Here is a 24,202-nt window from a genome sequence, read left to right on the forward strand (position 1 = left end):
TGCAGCACCACTAACTACATGACTGACAGCTGCAGCACCGCTAACTACATGACTGACAGCTCCAGCACCGCTAACTACATGACTGACAGCTCCAGCACCACTAACTACATGACTGACAGCTGCAGCACCACTAACTACATGACTGACAGCTCCAGCACCGCTAACTACATGACTGACAGCTCCAGCACCACTAACTACATGACTGACAGCTCCAGCACCACTAACTACATGACTGACAGCTGCAGCACCACTAACTACATGACTGACAGCTCCAGCACCGCTAACTACATGACTGACAGCTGCAGCACCGCTAACTACATGACTGACAGCTCCAGCACCGCTAACTACATGACTGACAGCTCCAGCACCACTAACTACATGACTGACAGCTGCAGCACCGCTAACTACATGACTGACAGCTCCAGCACCACTAACTACATGACTGACAGCTCCAGCACCGCTAACTACATGACTGACAGCTGCAGCACCGCTAACTACATGACTGACAGCTCCAGCACCACTAACTACATGACTGACAGCTCCAGCACCACTAACTACATGACTGACAGCTGCAGCACCGCTAACTACATGACTGACAGCTGCAGCACCGCTAACTACATGACTGACAGCTCCAGCACCGCTAACTACATGACTGACAGCTCCAGCACCACTAACTACATGACTGACAGCTCCAGCACCACTAACTACATGACTGACAGCTGCAGCACCACTAACTACATGACTGACAGCTCCAGCACCGCTAACTACATGACTGACAGCTCCAGCACCGCTAACTACATGACTGACAGCTCCAGCACCGCTAACTACATGACTGACAGCTCCAGCACCACTAACTACATGACTGACAGCTCCAGCACCACTAACTACATGACTGACAGCTGCAGCACCACTAACTACATGACTGACAGCTGCAGCACCGCTAACTACATGACTGACAGCTCCAGCACCACTAACTACATGACTGACAGCTCCAGCACCACTAACTACATGACTGACAGCTGCAGCACCACTAACTACATGACTGACAGCTCCAGCACCACTAACTACATGACTGACAGCTGCAGCACCACTAACTACATGACTGACAGCTCCAGCACCACTAACTACATGACTGACAGCTGCAGCACCACTAACTACATGACTGACAGCTCCAGCACCACTAATTACATGACTGACAGCTCCAGCACCACTAACTACATGACTGACAGCTGCAGCACCGCTAACTACATGACTGACAGCTGCAGCACCACTAACTACATGACTGACAGCTCCAGCACCACTAACTACATGACTGACAGCTCCAGCACCACTAACTACATGACTGACAGCTGCAGCACCGCTAACTACATGACTGACAGCTGCAGCACCGCTAACTACATGACTGACAGCTGCAGCACCACTAACTACATGACTGACAGCTGCAGCACCACTAACTACATGACTGACAGCTCCAGCACCACTAACTACATGACTGACAGCTGCAGCACCACTAACTACATGACTGACAGCTGCAGCACCACTAACTACATGACTGACAGCTCCAGCACCACTAACTACATGACTGACAGCTCCAGCACCACTAACTACATGACTGACAGCTGCAGCACCACTAACTACATGACTGACAGCTGCAGCACCACTAACTACATGACTGACAGCTGCAGCACCACTAACTACATGACTGACAGCTGCAGCACCGCTAACTACATGACTGACAGCTCCAGCACCACTAACTACATGACTGACAGCTGCAGCACCACTAACTACATGACTGACAGCTGCAGCACTGCTAACTACATGACTGACAGCTGCAGCACCACTAACTACATGACTGACAGCTGCAGCACCACTAACTACATGACTGACAGCTGCAGCACCACTAACTACATGACTGACAGCTGCAGCACCGCTAACTACATGACTGACAGCTGCAGCACCACTAACTACATGACTGACAGCTCCAGCACCACTAACTACATGACTGACAGCTGCAGCACCGCTAACTACATGACTGACAGCTCCAGCACCACTAACTACATGACTGACAGCTGCAGCACCACTAACTACATGACTGACAGCTGCAGCACTGCTAACTACATGACTGACAGCTGCAGCACCACTAACTACATGACTGACAGCTGCAGCACCACTAACTACATGACTGACAGCTGCAGCACCACTAACTACATGACTGACAGCTGCAGCACCGCTAACTACATGACTGACAGCTGCAGCACCGCTAACTACATGACTGACAGCTGCAGCACCACTACACAACTCTCTCAATACACACATTATATAATTATCTTAGTATAAACAAATAACAAAAATTAATAACCACAAAAACACAACAAAGTAATAAATACATAAACCTATAACACAATAATCATGGAAGGTTAGGTTAGGTTGGGTTATAAGGTTCGTAACTTTGAGCGCTCTTCAACCTATTAACATATACTCACACACACAAGCACGCTCCTACTAAGATTTCCCAACGTCAAGAAACTGATGTACTAAAGTCCCCTTATCTTAACCTATCAGAGGACCCAAAACAGAAAACGGGACAGAATGTCAATTTCGCGAGCCGCTACCACTTTCTAGTTCGACGATTTTTAGCCTTAGGGAGAGGAAGGGGAGGGAATTATCAGGAGAAAGCGCCAAGTCATTACGACTATATAGCCCTGGGAAGGGGTCAGGATAAGGAATTGTGATGGGACGGGGGGTAGGAATGGTGCCCAACCACTTGGTCGGTCGGGGATTGAACGTCGACCAGCATGAAGCGAGACCGTCGCTCTACCGTCCAGCCCAAGTGGTTGGGGGACCTTAGAGGCCTTAGGGAGAGTATACGTCAAAATGCGACGTTCTATTAGGAAGACAAGTTGCACTCTCGCACGCACGCACGCACGCACACACACACACACACACACACACACACACACACACACACACACACACACACACACACACACACACACACACACACACACACACACACACACACACACACACACACACACACACACACACACACACACACACACACACACACAGCCAGCCGTGCAGGGAGGGTCGCTGGGGTCAAGCGCTACAATAATCGCCAATATTTTTGGGTTAATTAAGGCTACAGTGACAGATCACAGATCTAGGAGTATCACAAAGCGTATAACCACCGTGACTAGGAAAGAAAAATACCGTGCTATCACTAGAACTTGGTGTTAAACAGTGAATTCACCAGACAGGCCACGTGGGAGGGCCCACGAGGCTTTGTTTACATATTGGGTGAAGTGATCAGTGGTACAGTGAAATGGTGATCTGTAACACAACAGACACACTGATACAGTGACTGACTCCAGAGATTTGTGTTAGATAGAGAAGAACCGCCATCATCGATCTACTGGATTAGTGAATCACCACGTGGGAGTCGACGACAGAGCACTTCGTCATCCAGCATCGTAATTATTCACCTGGTTGTGTGAGCGGGAGGCTGACAGGTAGGTGCCCCTCTCTGCTCAATTCTTCAGGTGTACAGAGGTAAAATATTAACAAATTCGTGTTCAGTATATCAGATACATTTATAATATCAAAGTGGCTCATTTTGGGTAACGATTGACATTTTACGGGACCCCAGTAACACACGCACACACACACACACACATGCACGCACACGTACGTTTGCAAGCACACACGCACGCACACGCAAAAACAAATACAAGCACACACACACGCACACACACATACGTCCAGTCAGGCTAGAAGGGATTAACACCTTTCGTGGAAAGGGGATAAAACCTCACTCATAATCCACCCCCTCTCTTACCCTTTCTCTTACCCCCTCTCTTACCTGCCGTAATCTACAGACAACACCACACCTCCTCTTAACCCCCATCCCACGCGCACACACGCACACACACGTTCTCTCTCTCTCTCTCTCTCTCTCGCTCTCTCTCTCTCTCTCTCTCTCTCTCTCTCTCTCTCTCTCTCTCTCTCTCTCTCTCTCTCTCTCTCTCTCTCTCTCTCTCTCTCTCTCTCTCTCTCTCTCTCTCTCCTGATCTCTCTCTTGCTCTCTCTCTCTTGCTCTCTCTCTCTCTCTTGCTCTCTCTCTCTCTCTTGCTCTCTCTCTTGCTCTCTCTCTCTCTCTCTCTTGCTCTCTCTCTTGCTCTCTCTCTCTCTCTTGCTCTCTCTCTCTCTCTTGCTCTCTCTCTCTCTCTTGCTCTCTCTCTCTCTCTTGCTCTCTCTCTTGACAAGAGGAAAAATGGCAGGAGGATGCAACAGGGACACAGGAAACACCCAGAGTGACCAAACGAAGGAAATGTTAACCCAAGTTCTGGAGGAATTCAGGAGGGAGATGCATGAAATGAGGATTACAATTAACAATCTGCAAAGTGACCTGACATCAGCAAGGGAGGAGATCAAATCCCTCACACAGAAAAATAAAGAGACCGAGCATCAGATTATCATCCAAAGGGAAGGTGGGAATGTTACATTGGCAGGAAATGCCTCTGTACCTGAAACATTTGCGGACATACAGAAAAAGAGCTCAGAAGCAATGGCCACAGTGAGGGAGGTAGCCATGCAAGCTGCTACCTCACAGGAAGCAGCAAGGTGCACCACTCAGCTGCTGGAGAGAAAAAAATCAGTGGTAGTTGTAGGCATCAAAGAACAGGAAGGATCCAACAGGCAAGAATGGAATAGCAAGGATAGAGAGGTAGTACATGGGCTACTGAAGGGGTTACAGATGGAAGGGGCTGAACAAAACATTGAGAAGGTTTTCAGGTTGGGCTGGTACAACAAGGACAAAAACCGACTTGTAAAGGTGGTGTTTACAAACGAAACCACGAAGGAGGATATTCTCGAAAGGAAGAGTCGTCTGCAGCATGTGGAGGGATACAAAAAAGTATTCCTGCAGAGGGACGGGATGAAGGAGGAGAGACCCAGGGCAGCAGAGGCAAGGAGAAAGCGCAGGGAGAGAGGAGCAAACCAGGAAATCACAGCCCCCAACACAACAGTCCTAGAGACAAGAGGGGAACCCAAGACCAGCATCCCAGCAACACCAGAGGGGAGGGTAACACCCCCACCCCCCTATGCATAGAAACCCTCCCTTCCCCTCACCCTACCTGCCCCCACCCAACCCTCCCTCACCCCCACCCCATTCTGACCCTGTCACCCCTTCCCCATTCCCGTCATGTCCCCCTTCCCACCTTTCCCCCCCTGTCTCCCCTCCCCATTCATCCCATACCCTCCCTATCCCTCCTCCCCCCTCACCCAGTATCCTCCATGTCCCCCCTATCTCCTTAACCCACATCCTACCTGCCCCCCCCCTTCCCTTAAACCCCCACCCTGTACCCCAAAATCCTCTGAGACCCTGCAAACCACGTCACAGATCTTCTCACTCACGGAACAGCTTCCTACACCAGCAGAATGCTCGCCAAGAAAGGGACAAGAAAATGAACAGAAGAAAGTGTACTTCAAGGCAATGTACACTAACATAGATGGGATTACAAATAAAACAAGTGAACTCAGAGAATGGGCACTAGAAGAAAACCCAGACATAATAGCACTCACAGAAACAAAGCTAACGAAAACTATAACAAAAGCAGTGTTTCTACAGGGCTACTATGTAGTGAGGAAAGAGAGAGAAGGGAGAGGAGGAGGTGGTGTAGCTTTGCTACTAAGAGAAGGTTGGAGTTTCGAAGAGATGGTAATTCAGAACTGTGAAGGTTTCAGTGACTACATATCAGGCACCATAGCAACTGGAGGACAGAAAATTATAGTAGTAGTCATATATAACCCCCCACCGAATGACAGAAGACCCAGACAGGAATATTATAGAAACAACTTGGCCACCATCAATATAATAGAGAGAGCAGCTTCTGTGGCTAGCAGGAATGGATCCAGACTACTAATCATTGGAGACTTCAACCACGGGAAGATAGATTGGGGGAACAGAGACGCACATGGAGGCCCAGACACATGGAGAGCTAAGCTGATGGATGTGGCAACAAGAAACTTTCTAAGTCAACACGTCAAGGGACCGACAAGAATGAGAGAGGATATACCAGCCTTGCTTGATCTGATATTTACCCTAAATGAGTCAGATATAAGGGAAGTTAAGTTGGAAGCCCCCTTGGGAATGAGTGATCATAGTGTATTGAGCTTTGAGTACCTGGTTGAGCTAGGAATTTTCACCCCCCAAAAAAGAACTGGGAAACAAAGGGCTGGCATACCAAAAAAGGGAAACTATGAGGAGATGAATAAATTCCTATGGGATATACATTGGGACACAGAACTCGGAACCAAGTCCGTACAAGACATGATGGACTATGTCTCCCAAAAATGCCAGGAGGCTGAAAACAGGTTTGTCCTAGTCCGACAGGAAAAAACAGAGAAGCAAAGGAAGAATCCGTGGTTTAATAGGGAATGTATGAAAGCAAAGGAGCTGAACAAAAGGGCATGGAGGAACTTCTGTAATAACTGAGCACCAGAATGTAGAGAGAGATACCAGAGAACCAGGAACATGCATGTTAGTGTGAGAAGAGCAGCTGAGAAAAGGTATGAAAATGATATAGCTAATAAAGCCAAGACCGAACCAAAGCTTCTACACCGTCACATCAGGAGGAAGGCAACAGTGAAGGAACAGGTGATGAAACTTAGGGTGGGCGAGGACAGGTACACAGAGAATGACAAAGAGGTGTGTAGAACTCAACAAAAGGTTCCAGGAGGTCTTTACAATAGAACAGGGAGAAGTCACGGCGCTAGGAGAGGTGGCAGCAAACCAGGTGACCTTGGAAAGGTTTGAAATTACAAGAGATGAGGTCAAGAAGCACCTATTGGAGCTGAATGTGAGAAAATATGTTGGGCCGGACGGAATCTCACCATGGGTATTGAAAGAGTGTGCAGAAGCACTTTGCTTGCCACTCTCCATAGTGTATAGTAGGTCACTGGAGACGGGAGACCTACCAGAAATATGGAAGACTGCTAATGTAGTACCAATATACAAAAAGGGTGACAGACAAGAGGCACTGAACTACAGACTAGTGTCCTTAACTTGTATACCATGCAAGGTGATGGAGAAGATTGTGAGAAAAAAACTAGTAACACATCTGGAGAGAAGAGACTTCGTGACAACCCATCAACATGGGTTCAGAGAGGGTAAATCTTGCCTTACAGGCTTGATAGAATTCTACGATCAGGTGACAAAGATTAAGCAAGAAAGAGAAGGATGGGCGGACTGCATTTTTTTGGACTGTCGGAAAGCCTTTGACACAGTACCCCATAAAAGGTTGATGCATAAGCTGGAGAAACAGGCAGGAGTAACTGGTAGGGCGCTCCAGTGGATAAGGGAGTATCTAAGCAATAGGAAACAGAGAGTTACAGTGAGGGTTGAGACCTCAGAATGGCGTGAAGTCACCAGTGGAATCCCACAGGGCTCTGTGCTTGGACCTATCCTGTTTCTGATATACGTAAATGATCTCCCAGAGGGTATAGACTCTGTTGGAAATTTCCAACACCGAATACAACACTGTTGTATTCTCATTAATTATTACTAATTCTACTAATCATTGTAGTAAGTAAAATTAACCCAACGTAGAATTCACATGTACTAATAATTACATCTGTACAATAGGCTAGAATTCTTACGTCACCCGACGCCAGTATTGCGTCAGATTTCATTGTAATAAACACATTTATGTCCAATGTGCCTGAGAATTGAATTCGATTCTCTATAACAAACGGTGTTCTGTGTGATAATTAATTACAGATAAATTGACCTCCAACTAAAGCCGAATAGAGCGTTAAAGTCATAACAGTTATCTAGTAATAAAAATTAACGTCACACGTGAATGCCCTGGAGAGACTTTAATTCTTCTCCATTATATGTTTACTCTCACTGAACTGGCAAATAATAATATTTAACTCTTCCAAATGATAAACCCGTCCTGACTCGAGCATTTCAAGCACAACCGCGAGAAATGCTAATATCCATGATAATAACTTGGTTAATGAAAGCGAGACGCGGAGCGGGGAGGGAGAGGACGCCAGTGCACGTGTTGAGACGCTCCCTAGCGGACCTCTTCACGTAGTGCTCACGAGGAGACGCCATTACCCATCCATCCGGGTAAACGCTATCCATTCTCCCGAAGAAAGTCGCCACTGTGAGGCGTGAAGAGCCTTGCAGACAATATCTTCACCTGGTGTCAGTGTCATACAAGGAACCTATCAAATCTGATTTTTTGTGACTCCACGTGACCGGCCAGTGAAGCGCGTCATTATCCAGGATAGGCCAAGCCAGAGCCTGGGACGCGAATTTCGGCAAACTTAAACTTACACAGTGCCCATAATAGCTAAGTATCTTATCCTTATTTGATGCATCTGATAGGGTGTAGAATTATAGCTGGGTAGTTTGTCGTGACGACGCATAACAACAACAAATCACAGGTCATTATCCTTCACCCATTATTAATATTAATTTATTGAACATATAAATCCAGTAGTTTAATTAGTTGCTACTGTAAACATTTATTTGGCAGCATGTGAGAAGAATTCTCCTAGCTGCCCACTCCCATGTTATCCAGCTCCTAAGGGTTCTATGCCGAGCCCAGGAGGATTAGAGGAAGCGTCGTGACTCACTTTAAGGAATCGTCATTAAGCTAAGATTCCTTTGTATTCCTCTAATTTATTATTTGTAATTCTTTACATGCAGAACTCTGTTTATTGGATTGACATGTGTTTATTATGATTATTATTATTATATTCATAATCTATGTTCTCATTAATGACAATGATTTCACAATTATTCATAGGATTAGATTATTATATCTCGGATTAGTGAACGAACCACACTAGTTCCTGGACGTACTGAGTTCCAGTAATAACCCCCAATGTAGGTGTTTGAGGTTTGATTCATTTAATTATACAGCCCATTAATTATTTCTATGATCATATTCTCTAGTGTTTTATCCATAGTTACTGGTTCATCTAGGAATTATCAAATGATCATAATTTCTCAGTTTCCCTCTTTACTATAAAAGCGGGTGGTCCTTCGTAATTTAATTTACTACATTAATATTTAAATAATTAGATTCAAGCCCCAAATGTCCCACAGACTCATTCGTCTCAATGTTTGCTGACGACGCCAAAATTATGAGAAGGATTAAGACAGAGGAGGACAGCTTGAGGCTTCAAGAAGACCTGGACAAGCTGCAGGAATGGTCGAACAAATGGCTGTTAGAGTTTAACCCAAGCAAATGTAATGTAATGAAGATAGGGGTAGGAAGCAGGAGGCCAGATACAAGGTATCATTTGGGAGATGAGATACTTCAAGAGTCAGAGAGAGAGAAAGACCTGGGGGTTGATATCACGCCAGACCTGTCCCCTGAAGCTCATATCAAGAGGATAACATCAGCAGCATATGCCAAGTTGGCTAACATAAGAACAGCCTTAAAAACTTGTGTAAGGCATCTTTCAGAACATTATATACCACATATGTCAGACCAATCCTGGAGTATGCGGCTCCAACATTGAGTCCATATCTAGTCAAGCATAAGACTAAACTGGAAAAGGTTCAAAGGTTTGCCACCAGACTAGTACACACGCACTAGGAGACACAGGTGGAAACTGAGTCCCCAAATGAGCCACAGAGATATTAGAAAGAACTTTTTTAGTGTCAGAGTGGTTGACAAATGGAATGCATTAGGAAGTAATGTGGTGGAGGCTGACTCCATACACAGTTTAAGTGTAGATATGATGGAGCCCAATAGGCTCAGGAACCTGTACACCTGTTGATTGACGGTTGAGAGGCGGGACCAAAGAGCCAGAGCTCAACCCCCTCAAGCACTACTAGGTGAGTACAACTAGGTGAGTACACACACACACACACACACACACACACACACACACACACACACACACACACACACACACACACACACACACACACACACACACACACACACACACACACACACACACACACACACACACACAGATACTCATACACAGGGCATTTAGAAACTATAGAAATTACAGGTCACTTGAGAGCAGAGAAAGATACCAGAGCGCCAGGAATGAATATGTCAGGGTGAGAAGTGATGCAGATAGACAATATGAAAATGACATAGCAAGCAAGTCAAAAACTCAACCTAAATTGCTGCACAGCCACATCAAGAGAAAACCAATAGTGAAGGAGCAGATAATGAAACTGATGATAGGGGCAGACAGATTCACTACATACGACAAGGAAGTGTGTGAGGAATTCGATAAGAAATTCCAGGAGGTCTTCACATTAGAGCAAGGAGACGTTCTTAAGATTAGAGAGGGAATAGTTAACCAGGCACCACTGGTTTAGTCTCCGTGGCGTAGTAGTAAGACGCTCGCCTGGCGTTCCGCGACCGCTTTGTCCTGGGTTCGTATCTTGGCTGGGAAGGATTTACTGGGTGCAAATCCTTAACTGTAGCCTCTGTTTAACTCAACAGTAAAATGGTTACTTGGTTGTTAAATGCTTCTTCGCGGGGGTCGTATTCCGGAGAACTTAGGATTAGGGACTTGCCCGAAATGCTACGCGTACTAGTGGCTGAACAAAAATGTGACAACTCTTCTATATATAAATAAAAAAAAGAAAAACTAGAAGAGTTTGGGATTATCAGTGAGGATGTAAGGAAGCTCTTGGTAGAGTTGGATGTGACAAAGGCTATAAGCCCGGATGGAATCTCCCCTTGGATACTAAAGGAAGGAGTAGAAGCACTGTGCTTGACACTCTCCATAGTGTATAAAAAATCACTGGTAACAGGGGAACTGCCAAAAATTTGGAAGAAGGCTAATATAGGCCCGATACACAAGAAGGGGGATAGACAGGAGGCACTGAACTACAGGCCAGTGTCCCTAATTTGCATACCATGCAAGTTAAAGGAGAAGATTGTGCAAAAAAACTAATGGAATATCTGAAGCGGAAGAACTTTGTAACACAGCATCAGCATGGGTTCAAGGATGGTAAGTCCTGCCTCACAGGATTAATTGACCACAACGTCTAAGCAAGAAAGAGAGGGGTGGGCAAACTGCATAATTTTTGGATTGCCAGAAAGCCTTTGACACAGTACCACACAAGAAACTAGTGCAAAAGCTGGAGATGCAGGCAAGAGTGAAAGGGAAGGTACTCCACTGGATAAGGGAATACCTAAGCAACAGAAGATAGCAAGTCACTATGAGGGGTGAGGTCTCAGATTGGCGATACGTCACCAGTGGGGTCCCCCAGGGTTCAGTCCTTGGACCTATACTGTTTCTGATATATGTAAATAATCTCCCAGAGGGTATAGAATCATTTCTCTCATTGTTTGTTGATGATGCAAAAATTATGAGGAGGATTAAGACAGAGGAAGATGTATGAGTATGAGAAGATAGTATGAACCATTCATCCAATACAAATTGAATGAATGGTCCAACAAATGGCTAATAAAGTTCAACCCGAGTAAATGTAAGGTAATTAAACTAGGCGATGGAAACAGGACAGACACATGATACCGAAAGGGAGATGAAGACTTTCATGAAACAGACAAAGAGAAAGATCTAGGAGTTAATATCACACCAAACCTGTCTCCTGAAACCCGCATCAAAAGAATAACATCTGCGGCATATGCGAGGCTGGCTAACATCTGAACTGCCTTCAGGAACCTGTGTAAGGAATCATTCAGAACCTTGTATACCACATATGTAACACCAATCCTGGAGTATGCGGCCCCAGCATGGAACCCGTACCTTGTCAAGCACAAGACGAAGCTGGAAAAAGTTCAGAGGTATGCCACTAGACTAGTCCCAGAACTCAGAAGCGCTACCAAAGGACCAAAGAGCCAGAGGTCAACCCCCACAAGCACAACTATGTGAGTATAACTAGTGAGTACTGTTATGATCTCAGCCTGCACGAGAAACGAGTCTCCCTCCTTGAGAGTTATTCATCAAGCCTGACCTGATTAGAAGGTCTAGCAAATATTGAGGTGATAACACATATGTAAAATAGCTGGTTGGATATAAATAACAATTTAAGATTATGGGCAATGAAGAAGAAAACAGATAAATGACTGGCTAGGAGATGTGGATATTTTGCTGGAGGCATGAGGCTCGCTTCTGGAGGGCTTTGACCTCACTAGAGGCCAGACATAGCAGGGGGAAAGCCGCGCTCCGTTGAGCTCCCGTCAGAAGGGAACCCCTAGTGATATATCTCCAAGAGAAGAGAAGTGTGTAGACGTGCCAGCTGTGGAACTGAGCTGGGAACGTTGTGGTCTCAAGTCGTGGTCGAAGAGGAGAGTATTAAACCGCCCAGAGGCATTACCGGGGGCGTGGCAGCGCCCTGACCAAGCTTCGTCAGAGGGAGGAGCGCCCTCGACTAGACAATCTGTGGTAAGCACGATATACGCCAGTTCATAGTGATTGCTTGTAGTTGGTCGTGTGCCCAGCGACAGTAGCAATGTTTATTGATAAGTTAGACATGTTTTGGTGAGGCAGAAAGCCTAAAATAAGAGAGTGGAGAGGGAGGAACACGGAGCGACATCCGTCTCCTCTGAGCGCTGGCAGGCAACTGAGGGAGCCCGGCTCCTGATGGCTCCTGACCCTCCCAGCGTGAGTGAGGACCGCCGCCGGGCGAGGTGGAGTATGGACCCGCCCAACGGGGGAGTCCACTCTCACTGTATGTAGAGGACAGATAGAGGTTTGAGGCAAACATATTGTGTGATTATTTTTGTTTATGTGTTAAAGGGGAAACATTTTTATTGGAGTGTCGATGGGTTGCAGGTTTGTCTTTGGGGAAGAAGTTGCTGAGAACTTCGAAGCCAGCACAGATGAAGTAGTTGATGAGACTCCAAGGTAGTGGAGGAGAGGATCTCGAGCTGTGAGAAGAAGCAGTGAAGAGGAGTGTCACGTGCTTCTGTAGAGGTGGTGAAGCACCATAGTTGCTCGAGGAAACTTCATGGTGTAGCAGCCAAGAGAGCTGTGGAGGACCCTAGCAGAAGGGTGAAGCACCGTAGTTGCTCAAGGAAACTTCATGATAGCAGCCTGGAGGAGCTGCAGAGGATCCTGGTAGTGAAGCCCGGAAGAACCTGAAGATATCAGGGTAGTGAACTTCCAGAAGTGGAAGGGAAGTTCTGGTGGATTACTTGTAGGGAGTTGATAGTGTTTGGTTGTCATTAGCGTGCAAGGCGCAGCGAGAGGTGAGTGGTTGTTTGCATTCTTATGTCAAGGAGTGTTTTATACTGAAGTTTAGAGTTACAGTCGTAGGCTGGATTACCTACAGATGTATGTGTTCTAGGACTGATAGAGTGATCGATTGATCATTGTTGTATATCAATGAACATTTATACTGATATATGTTATTGCATTCAAATGCTGATTTTCTTTGTACACATTTATAGATACATATATATATTCTCTTGCTGATGGTGCAACAGTGTATGTAGACTTGATCAACTTGAGGAGGTTGATAGTATCAGGTGGTGAACCAGGAGATAGGATACCCCTTGATAAGCTGATGATAGAGTTCTGATGGTGTTGGAGAGCAACCTGATTGTAATATTATAGAGTATAGGATTCATTATTATTATATGTGTGTATGTATCGTGTATGTGCTTTGTCCAGTAAATGTATCCCAATTTGCTGGTGTTTGCCCTTGCCCTAGTGAGGTTTCCCAGGAGGTAGCAAAGAAGGAGAGAGAGAGAGAAAGAACCAAGAACCACTGCTGTGGACAAGGCAGAAGGTAATACTAGTAAGTCATAGGGGATTGAGGAGATCATATCTCATAAGGAGAGAGTGGGGAGTCACAGCGGCTCGAGTGGGTGTGTGCACGTGACAACGAGGCTAAGTGTTGGAGCCGCATCCCCTAAAGGTGTGACGTTGAGCTCCTCTCCAAGAGCCAGAAACGCCAAGGGTGATCTCCTAGTGAGGTATTAGCACTCTACCGAGTTGTGGGTTGGGTTGTCCGTAGAGAAGGATCAACGACGACAACACCAACAAACACTCAAACTATAATAGTACACAGTCTCGCATCGCAGCTGAGTGGACAGTGCTCGGGGGGGTCGTAGTCATAAGGACCTGGGTTCGATTCCCGGAACAGGCGGAAACAAATGGACAGAATTTCTTTCACCCTGATGCACTGTTCATCTAACAGTAAATAAGTACCTGGGAGTTAGATGTGTTGTTAGATGTGTCTTCCTGTTGATGTGTGTGTCTAAGAAATATATATGTTGTAGACTGTGGGGGTTTTCTCTTTTGCTTTCCTAACTGCAATGCATACGTCGCCAATGTACATGTGGCAGACGCTTCACGAAGCTGTCGGAATCAGCAGAGAAAATACGAGAGCAACCGTACAGGGCCCGGGAGCCAGGTCCAGATAGAGTCCTTGAGGGTCTCTTCTTAGACTAGCCTCACATGGTCCTGGTCCACGTTGATCGTTGGAATCTCCTCAATGATTTAACACTTTAAGGGACTCCTAGGGTCCTCATCACATTTATAGTTTAGTGAATATAGGCAACGCGGTGTTGAAGACACCTGGAGCTGAAGGCTTGAGTAATTGATTTGCAGTATTCAGAAGTGGTTCAACGGAAACACCGCATAAATCTTAACAGTAGTTTATTTACTAACTTAACTACTAATACAAAGAGTGCTTGATTTACTTTAGATTGGTGTCAGAAAGGCTATGGTTGCATTAGCAAGACTCTTGACGTCTGGCTAATGGTCTCGGATCCACTCGTGGCGAAACACCTAACTTAACACAGTTGACAGCCAATCATTAACACAGCAACCTAACTGCCGGTATGCAAAGGGATCACAAGAGTTCCAACTGGATACTCGGGTAATGATGATATGCAATGAACACAATGGCACTGTCAATGGGACAGGCAATAACATGCACAATAATAATATCACACAATACTAAATGTGTGGTGTATGTGAAGCTCACATTCACAGACGAGTGTAATGCCGTGATACCACACAGATAAACACGCATACACCGTCGGGTGCCTTCACCTATAACCTGTGACAGGTATGAGTAGGTGAGAACTGTGGTTGATCTCTCAGATCAACACAGACAGACACAATAAAACAATGACAAGATCTTGTACTTACAGGTGGGGTACCTCTCTTATTCACTCACTCACTCAGGCACATTTATGCAAGAACTCGTAGGTGGCCTGATAGCTGGTTTCCTCGTTCTAACGTGAGACCATTGACGACAGGCTTTCCCACAAACCGTACTTGACACAGCGTACTCGCAGGAGGGCGCATTGTATGTCAACAAACACACGCACACACACTTGCTGGCACTGGCGATGAGTAAGGTGGTGATGTCACGTAGTACTGTGAGGGCAGTGGCAGGTGGCTCGAGGCTACCGAGGTTTATTTGAAAATGTCATTACACAAAAAAAGTTACAATATTGATTACATGCAGGGTACAAGGCTGCTTGTCACAAGTTGAACATCTCTTCCAGCTCCTCAGATGGCGGGCAGGAACCGTGGATGCAGTGAGCATTTCCTCTCTGGATTGCCACACTAAGGCGCTGAAAAAGAAAACTGGCAGCTCTAGGGTCTCTAGTTGTTTCAATTAACATAGACCCCAACTCCTTCAAAAAGCTAGCAGCACTTTTACCCCAGGCACCGAGTGTCTCTGAGGCAATGGGGACAAAATTGTAGTGGTGCTCAAGGTCTCTGTATTTACGTGACTTGGCCGCTTATATATATATATATATATATATATATATATATATATATATATATATATATATATATATATATATATATATATATATATATATATATATATATATATATATATATATATATGTGTCGTACCTAATAGCCAGAACGCACTTCTCAGCCTACTATTCAAGGCCCGATTTGCCTAATAAGCCAAGTTTTCATGAATTAATGTTTTTTGGTCTACCTAACCTACCTAACCTAATCTAACCTAGCTTTTTTTGGCTACCTAACCTAACCTTACCTATAAATATAGGTTAGGTTAGGTTAGGTAGGGTTGGTTAGGTTCGGTCATATATATACGTTAATTTTAACTCCAATAAAATAAAATTGACCCCATACATAGAGAAAAGGGTTGCTTTATCATTTCATAAGAAAAAAATTATAGTAAATATATTAATTCAGGAAAACTTGGCTTACTAGGCAAATCGGGCCTTGAATAGTAGGCTGAGAAATGAGTTCTGGCTACTAGGTACGACATATGTATATATATATATATATGTCGTACCTAGTAGCCAGAACGCACTTCTCGGCCTACTATGCAAGGCCCGATTTGCCTAATAAGCAAAGTTTTCCTGAATTAATATATTTTCTCTATTTTTTTTCTTATGAAATGATAAAGCTACCCATTTCATTATGTATGAGGTCAATTTTTTTTATTGGAGTTAAAATTAACGTAGATATATGACCGAACCTAACCAACCCTACCTAACCTAACCTAACCAATCGTTATTGGTTAGGTTAGGTTAGATAACCGAAAAAGTTAGGTTAGGTTAGGTTAGGTAGGTTAGGTTAGGTTAGGTTAGGTAGGTTAGGTTGTCGAAAAACAATTAATTCGTGAAAACTTAGCTTATTACACAAATTGGGCCTTGCATAGTAGGCTGAGAAGTGCGTTCTGGCTACTAGGCACGACATATATATATATATATATATATATATATATATATATATATATATATATATATATATATATATATATATATATATATATATATATATATATATATATATATAATATATATAATACAAAAAATAATAATGCAAAAAGGTGATTAAAGGTTATGGATCTCTTGAAAAACACAACAATGTATATATATATATATATATATATATATATATATATATATATATATATATATATATATATATATATACAATATATATATATATATATATATATATATATATATATATATATATATATATATATATATATATATATATATATATATATATATATTTATATATATATTTATATATATATATTTATATATATTTATATATATATATATATATATATATATATATATATATATATATATATATATATATATATATATATATATATATATATATATATATATATATATATATATATATATATATATATATATATATATATATATATATATATATATATATATATGTATAACCGAAAAATCACACCCCAAAAGTGACTCAAGCCTATACTGCCTGGAACACTATGCAACTGGTGTACAGGGCACCTTAACCACTCGTTTCCTTAGAATGTTTTCTAGTATGTTAAGAGGAGTACAGGCCGGATCACGATACACTCTGTCCCCTATCATCCAGATTGTTTCATCCACAGGTACGTTGGTAAACAGTGATTCTACGTCCAACGAGGCTCTTATCCCTGTGGCCCGTGTTCCCCGCAGTAAGTCAACAAATTCCTTTGGAGACATCAGGCTGAAGGTGCAAGGGACATTATAAGTCAGCAAGCCGTTGAGTCGCTTCGCCAGTCTGTACGTGGGTGTGGGTATCTGGCTAATGATTGGCCGAAGTGGGTTTCCAGGCTTATGTGTCTTGACATTTCCATACTCGTATCCAGGCTTATATTTCCCAATAGTCTTTGGCAGGTGGAGTCCGGATTTCTTGGCGTTCACAGATTCGATCAATTTGTTGACTTTCGCCTTCAATTCGGCTGTAGTGTCCTTCGTTACCCTTTGGAATTTAGATTGGTCAGAGAGAATGAGGTTCATTTTCGCCAAATATTCGTCTTTTTTAGGAATGACGTATATTGGCGACTTGTCACCTCTTCTGACGACTATCTCCTTGTTCTCACGAAGGCTCTTAGCTGCCGCTTTGAGCTCGGGGGACAGTATTGTGCTTCTGTAATTGCCTCGATTCTTTCCTCCTTCCGCAATAAGTTCTTCTTGTAAGGTGTCTTTGGTGGTGACCTTCTTTTGTGTCTCAAGGTCGAATATGTCGTCCAACAGGATCTCCAACTCCACTTTCCGGGCCATCTCACTTGGTCTGGACATAACGTGATAGTTTATACCCAGATTTAGGAGAGTGACTTGGTCCTCAGTGAGGTTGATTCCTGCAAGGTTCAGGAAGCCATCTCTTGGTCGTGGAATTGCCATAGGTCCTCCATATAACGTTGTTAGTTTCTTGATTATCCTGGTTTCGGTGCTGAGGTGATGTCGATCTGTGAGGATGTCGAGGTGTTGCTCGATGCGAGTACGGAGACTTTCGTCAATGTTGCTGTTTCTCCATTGGTTTGTAGCATGAAGTAGTTGCGTTTTGTTTTCTTTGATTTCATTTTCTGCCTTATGTATCTGATTACGAATCAGATCTTGGCGATATTTTATCGTGAAGGCTTGATTCCATGCTGCTGGGTCGTGCGCTTTAATATTAGTATATTTTGGTAGCAGTCTTTCCTGTAGACATATATTATTAAATATGACCGAAAAAGTAAGATTAATAATTCTAACACGAATTTTCTCTATCTTTCTTATATTTCTTTTCACTGTTGATGGTAACTGAAAAATCAATTCTCCAAAATTCATTGTTATTTCTAGTCTGACGCGACACTTGAACGCGTTTCGTAAAACTTATTACATTTTCAAAGACTTTAGTTTACACACACACAACTATAACTGAACAGAGTTTAAACAGCTTCGATTTTATATCTGCATTTGGGTGAGGTGATATGTTACAACAGTTTTATATGAGGTGAAAACAAACTTTCAACACAAAACAGAACACGAAACAATAGATATAATATTTTGTAAGTTAAAGGGAAGAATGGAAGTAACTGCAAAGGGCCTATTGGCACATATTTCTTGGTGCTTCTATATTGGTGCGGAGTCTTGAAGTGAGTAGAATATAGTTGTGCATTAATTGGCTGTTGATTGCTGGTGTCGACTTTTTAATGTGTAGTTCCTCACAGATATCAAGCCGCCTGCTATCGCTGTATCTATCGATGATTTCCGTGTTTTTTGTTAAGACTTCTCTGGTTATGGTCTGGTTGTGGGAAGAGATTATATGTTCCTTAATGGAGCCCTGTTACTTATGCATCGTTAATCGTATGGAAAGAGATGTTGTTGTCGTGCCTATATACTGAATCCTTTGAGGCTTACAGTCCCCAAGTGGGCATTTGAAGGCATAGACGATGTTGGTCTCTTTTAAAGCGTTCTGCTTTGTGTCTGGAGAGTTTCTCATGAGTAGGTTGGCCGTTTTCTTGGTTTTATAGTAGGTTTTATCTTTTTCGGTCATATTTAATAATATATGTCTACAGGAAAGATTGCTACCAAAATATAATAATATATATATATAATAATATATATATATATATATATATATATATATATATATATATATATATATATATATATATATATATATATATATATATATATACATATATATATATATATATATATATATATATATATTTCATTGAATATGACCGCATATTCTGTATTTATTATTTTCTGGTTTAGTGCTTCTATCCCTCTAACTATTTTCTTAGCATCAGGGCTTAATTGAAATAGGAGTTCTCCAAAACTCATTTTCGTACTTTTAAGGTGAAGAAAAGAAGTGATTTACTATAGAGTGTATTACACTTATTTGTATAATTTGCACGACGTTTCGAACCTCCATGGTTCATTCTCAAGTGAACAGATCTTACAATACTAGTTGATTTTATACCCGCATTAGGTCAGGTAATAATACAATGAAGGTGAAAACATGGGGGGATACATAAGGGAGAAACATAGGGGCTGCAGAAGGCTTATTGGCCCATACAAGGCATCTCCTATCTAAACACAAAGATTAATTAAATATATATATATATATATATATATATATATATATATATATATATATATATATATATATATATATATATATATATATATATATATATATATATATATATATATATATATTATTAAATATGACCGAAAAAGTAAGATTAATAATTCTAACACGAATTTTCTCAATCTTTCGTACATTTCTTTTCACTGTTGGTGGTAATTCAAAAATCAATTCTCCAAAATTCAATTTTTATTTCTAGTCTGACGCGACACTTGAGCGCGTTTCGTAAAACTTATTACTTTTTTAAAGACTTTAGTTTACACATACACAACTGAATAGAACTTACACATCTCCGATTTGTTTATATCTACATTTGAGTGAGGTGGATGGGGTGAGGTGGTATTTAATAGGGTATTAAATTCATCAACACAAGACAGAACACGAAACAATGGGTATTGAATAGAAGTGATTGTAGAAAGCCTATTGGTCCATATTTCTTGATGCTTCTATATTGGAGCGGAGTCTTGAGGTGGGTAGAATATAGTTGTGCAATAATTGGCTGTTGATTGCTGGTGTTGAATTTTTAATGTGCATTGCCTCGCAAACGTCAAGCCGTCTGCTATCGCTGTATCTATCGATGATTTCTGTGTTGTTTACTAGGATTTCTCTGGCGATGGTTTGGTTGTGGGAAGAGATTATATGTTCCTTAATGGAGGGATAATGGAGTTTTCCTAACTCCTTAACTCCTTAATGGAGTTCCTTATCCACAGGGATAATAGCCTCGTTGGACGTAGAATCACTGTTCACCAACGTACCTGTGGACGAGACAATCGGGAAGATAGCCGACAGAGTGTATCTTGATCCAGCCTGTACTCCTCTTGACATACCAGAGAATATTGTAAGGAAACTACTCCAAGCTTGTACTAAAGAGGCACCCTTCTTGAGCCCGGATGGGCACATGTATAAGCAAGTAGATGGGGTCGCCATGGCTTCTCCCCTAGGTGTCCTGTTTGCAAACTTCTACATGGGTACCATCGAGCAAAAAGTCTTAGTCGATATGAACTTGAAACCGGCCATATACTGCAGGTATGTTGACGACATTTTTACACAGGTACCTGATGTCAGACATCTGCAGGAGCTGAAGGAGGCATTTGAGCAGAGTTCCGTGCTGCGTTTCACTTACGAGACTGAAAAGGATGGGAAGCTGCCTTTTCTAGATGTAACAGTCATGGAAAAGGGCGGAGGTTTCCACACTGCAGTCTACACTAAGGAAACAAACATAGGAATGTGCCTAAATGCCAACAGCGACTGCCCCGACAGGTACAAGAGGAGTGTTGTTAACGCATACGTCGACCGTGCTCTCAGCCACAGCTCAGAATGGAAGCAAGTCGACGAAGAACTCTGTAGGGTAAGGCAGGTCCTAGTCAATAACGGCTTCTCCAATGGTTTCATCGAAGACATCATAAGAAGGAAAGTGAAACGCCATGCAACCTCCGAAGAGACAACTAACACAACACCTATACCCCCTATTAGACTATTTTACAGGAACTTCTTTTCCACAGCTCATAAAACAGAGGAAAGGGTCCTGAAAGATATTGTTAATAGAAACGTTATCCCTACAGACAAAAATCAGAGGATACAACTGATGATTTACTATAAAACCAGAAAAACGGCCAGCCTACTCATGAGAAACTCTCCAGACACAAAGCAGAACGCTTTAAAAGAGACCAACGTCGTCTATGCCTTCAAATGCCCACTTGGGGACTGTAAGCTCCAAAAAACCCAGTATATAGGCAAGACAACAACATCTCTTTCTAGGCGTTTAACGATGCATAAACAACAGGGCTCCATTAAGGAACATATAATCTCTTCCCATAACCAAACCATCGCCAGAGAAATCCTAGTAAACAACACAGAAATCATCGATAGATACAGCGATAGCAGGCGGCTTGACGTTTGCGAGGCACTACACATCAAGAAGTCAACACCAGCAATCAACAGCCAATTATTGCACAACTATATTCTACCCACCTCAAGACTCCGCTCCAATATAGAAGCATCAAGAAATATGGACCAATAGGCTTTCTACAAACACTTCTATTCAATATCCATTGTTTCGTGTTCTGTCTTGTGTTGATACTTTTAATACCCTATTAATATCCTCTAATGCCACATCATCCTTCCCACCTCACTCAAATGTAATGCCACATCACCCTTCCCACCTCACTCAAATGTAGATATAAAATCAGGGAAATGCAAGTTCTAATCAGTTGTGTATTTGTGAAGTCTTTGAAAATGTAATAAGTTTTACGAAACGCGCCCGTGTCGCGTCAGACTAGAAATAAAAATGAATTTTGGAGAAGTGATTTTTGATTTACCTCCAACAGTGAAGCATAATGTACGAAAGATTGAGAAAATTCGTGTTAGAATTATTAATCTTACTTTTTCGGTCATATTTAATAAAATATATATATATATATATATATAAAATATGGAAGGGAGTACCACCTCTAGCTGGAAGAAGGGGGACCCATAGCCTCGGAGGAAACCACGCATAACGCATTAGAGGGAATGTTTAGATCCCCTCCAATACAGTTTCTGTGTGCTTTTCTCCTACCACCCCCTTCCTTTTTTATTTTTTGTGCTTTATTATGCATTTGATGGTTACAAGATATACATGGGTTGATACAAAAATAATAATGCAAAAAGGTGCTTAAAGGTTGTGGATCTCTTGAAAAACACAACAATAGGAAACATTGATGAATGTCACAGACGGGTTCGATCATTGTTGCAAGTCAAACACTTCTTCGAATTCCTCTGAAGTTGGACTAGTGCCCAAGACGCAACAGGCATTTCCCCTCTGAATCGCAACACTGAGGCGCTGGAACAAGAATCTTTTTGCTCTCTGGTCTTTTGTAGCGCTGATCAATTTGTCCCCCAATTCCTTCAGGAACTTCAATGCACATTTTCCCCACGAACCGAGGGTCTCCGAGCCGATTGGAACAAAGCTGTAGCAGTGTGCTAAACCTCTATATTTAATAATTTTCTGCGATTCCCTGAAAGAAGCAGCACCACCGCTTTCACGTGTGCTGTAGTGGAGGTAGGTACTGGCCAGTGTGGCAGCGCACGTGTAGTCCCATACCACTTGCTTACCATCCTTCCAAGGTAGCAAGGTGACCCCATCAGGGCGCTTCTGAGGGTCGTTAGGTCTGGATAAGTGTGGTTCTCTTTGTGCCGGGCAGCTGGCTGTGGCGAGGCTCCTCTTGATGATGTCGTTGACTTCTTCATGTCTTGCAATTTTACCCTGTGATTTACGACATACCAGACCATGACGACCATATTGGTCTGCCATCGCAGTTCCGCAGATGCACCTATGTTCGGTGAGGATGGGGGCGGCAAGGCGAAGGGCAACTCCAATGCGGAGAGCGTCATGACTGAGGCGAGTTCCCAGGGCTGCATTGGGCACAGCAAATAAGAAATCCCCGGCGTGGGGTGCTGTTACCGCTAGGAGGCGGGCTTTGTTTTCAGCATCAGCGTTGTCAATCATTGCTGTGACAGTCTTTTCCATTATGGGGCTATCCCAGTGGGCCTGCTTGTGGTCTTTTGGGACTTGTGGTCGGGGTTGAGGGTGTGCAATTGTGTCCCATTGTCTGGCTGCTTCGATGAACGTTTGATCATGAGTTCCCGCTGTCTCTCTCATACGCTCTGGTAGGATCTGCCCTACCAATTCGTTGGCTGCTGTACATGAGGATAAGAATGCTGGAAGTGCTACCTCAGTTGCCTTTCGTATGCCTATCCCTCCAAATCTCACTGGTAGTGTTGCTTGGTCCCACTGACTGTCATCTAAATCTAGGTTGAGCGCCTTCCTGAATATTGACCTGAGGAGCTCATCATATTGATTTAGAAGTGGGTTGCCAAAAGTTGGTGCACACCTTAAGAAGTATGTTAGCCTGGGCAAGGTTAAGCACTTTGTGAGAAGGTAGAGGGCATCGTGGGAGTCCAAATCCCCAATTCTCTCTTCCATCCTCTTTAGGTCTCTAAACTTTTCGTCAAGGACCGCAGCAATAGCATTGTGGCCCAGAGGTGCTCCGAGTAGTGTGCTGTCGGTAGGTTTAACGACTGAGGCTTCTGGTAGAACTGATTTCACTGCTCTAATGATTACTTCACTGGATGCAATAATTTCGCACTTGGAGGGGTTAAGAACGAGACCCATGGACTCCCCCCGTGTCTTCACCAGCTGTAGGTCTTCTAGCAGGGAATCTTGTGTGCCTGCCAGAGTGCCATCATCCAGGAACCAGATGTTGAGCTCGCTGGACAGTCTGGTTGTAATTTCTCGAACCGCTATGCAAAAGAGGAACGGTGCAAGTGGGTCACCCTGTTGAATTCC

The 24,202-nt window shown here is 43.1% G+C and overlaps 1 protein-coding gene across 1 annotated transcript in view; it reads right to left on the reverse strand.

The window, feature by feature from the left end:
- Positions 1–14,611: 14,611 nt before the first annotated feature.
- The window catches only part of LOC138363910 (ankyrin repeat and KH domain-containing protein 1-like), a 177,212-nt gene continuing 167,621 nt past the window's right edge, over positions 14,612–24,202 (reverse strand). The window contains exon 4 of the mRNA XM_069323371.1: positions 14,612–15,557. Within this exon, the coding sequence (XP_069179472.1) occupies positions 15,465–15,557 (93 nt within the window). The 3' untranslated portion in view covers positions 14,612–15,464. The remainder of the gene's footprint in view (positions 15,558–24,202) is intronic.

Source organism: Procambarus clarkii, chromosome 12 (assembly GCF_040958095.1).
Source record: "Procambarus clarkii isolate CNS0578487 chromosome 12, FALCON_Pclarkii_2.0, whole genome shotgun sequence".
Classification (NCBI taxonomy): domain Eukaryota; kingdom Metazoa; phylum Arthropoda; class Malacostraca; order Decapoda; family Cambaridae; genus Procambarus; species Procambarus clarkii.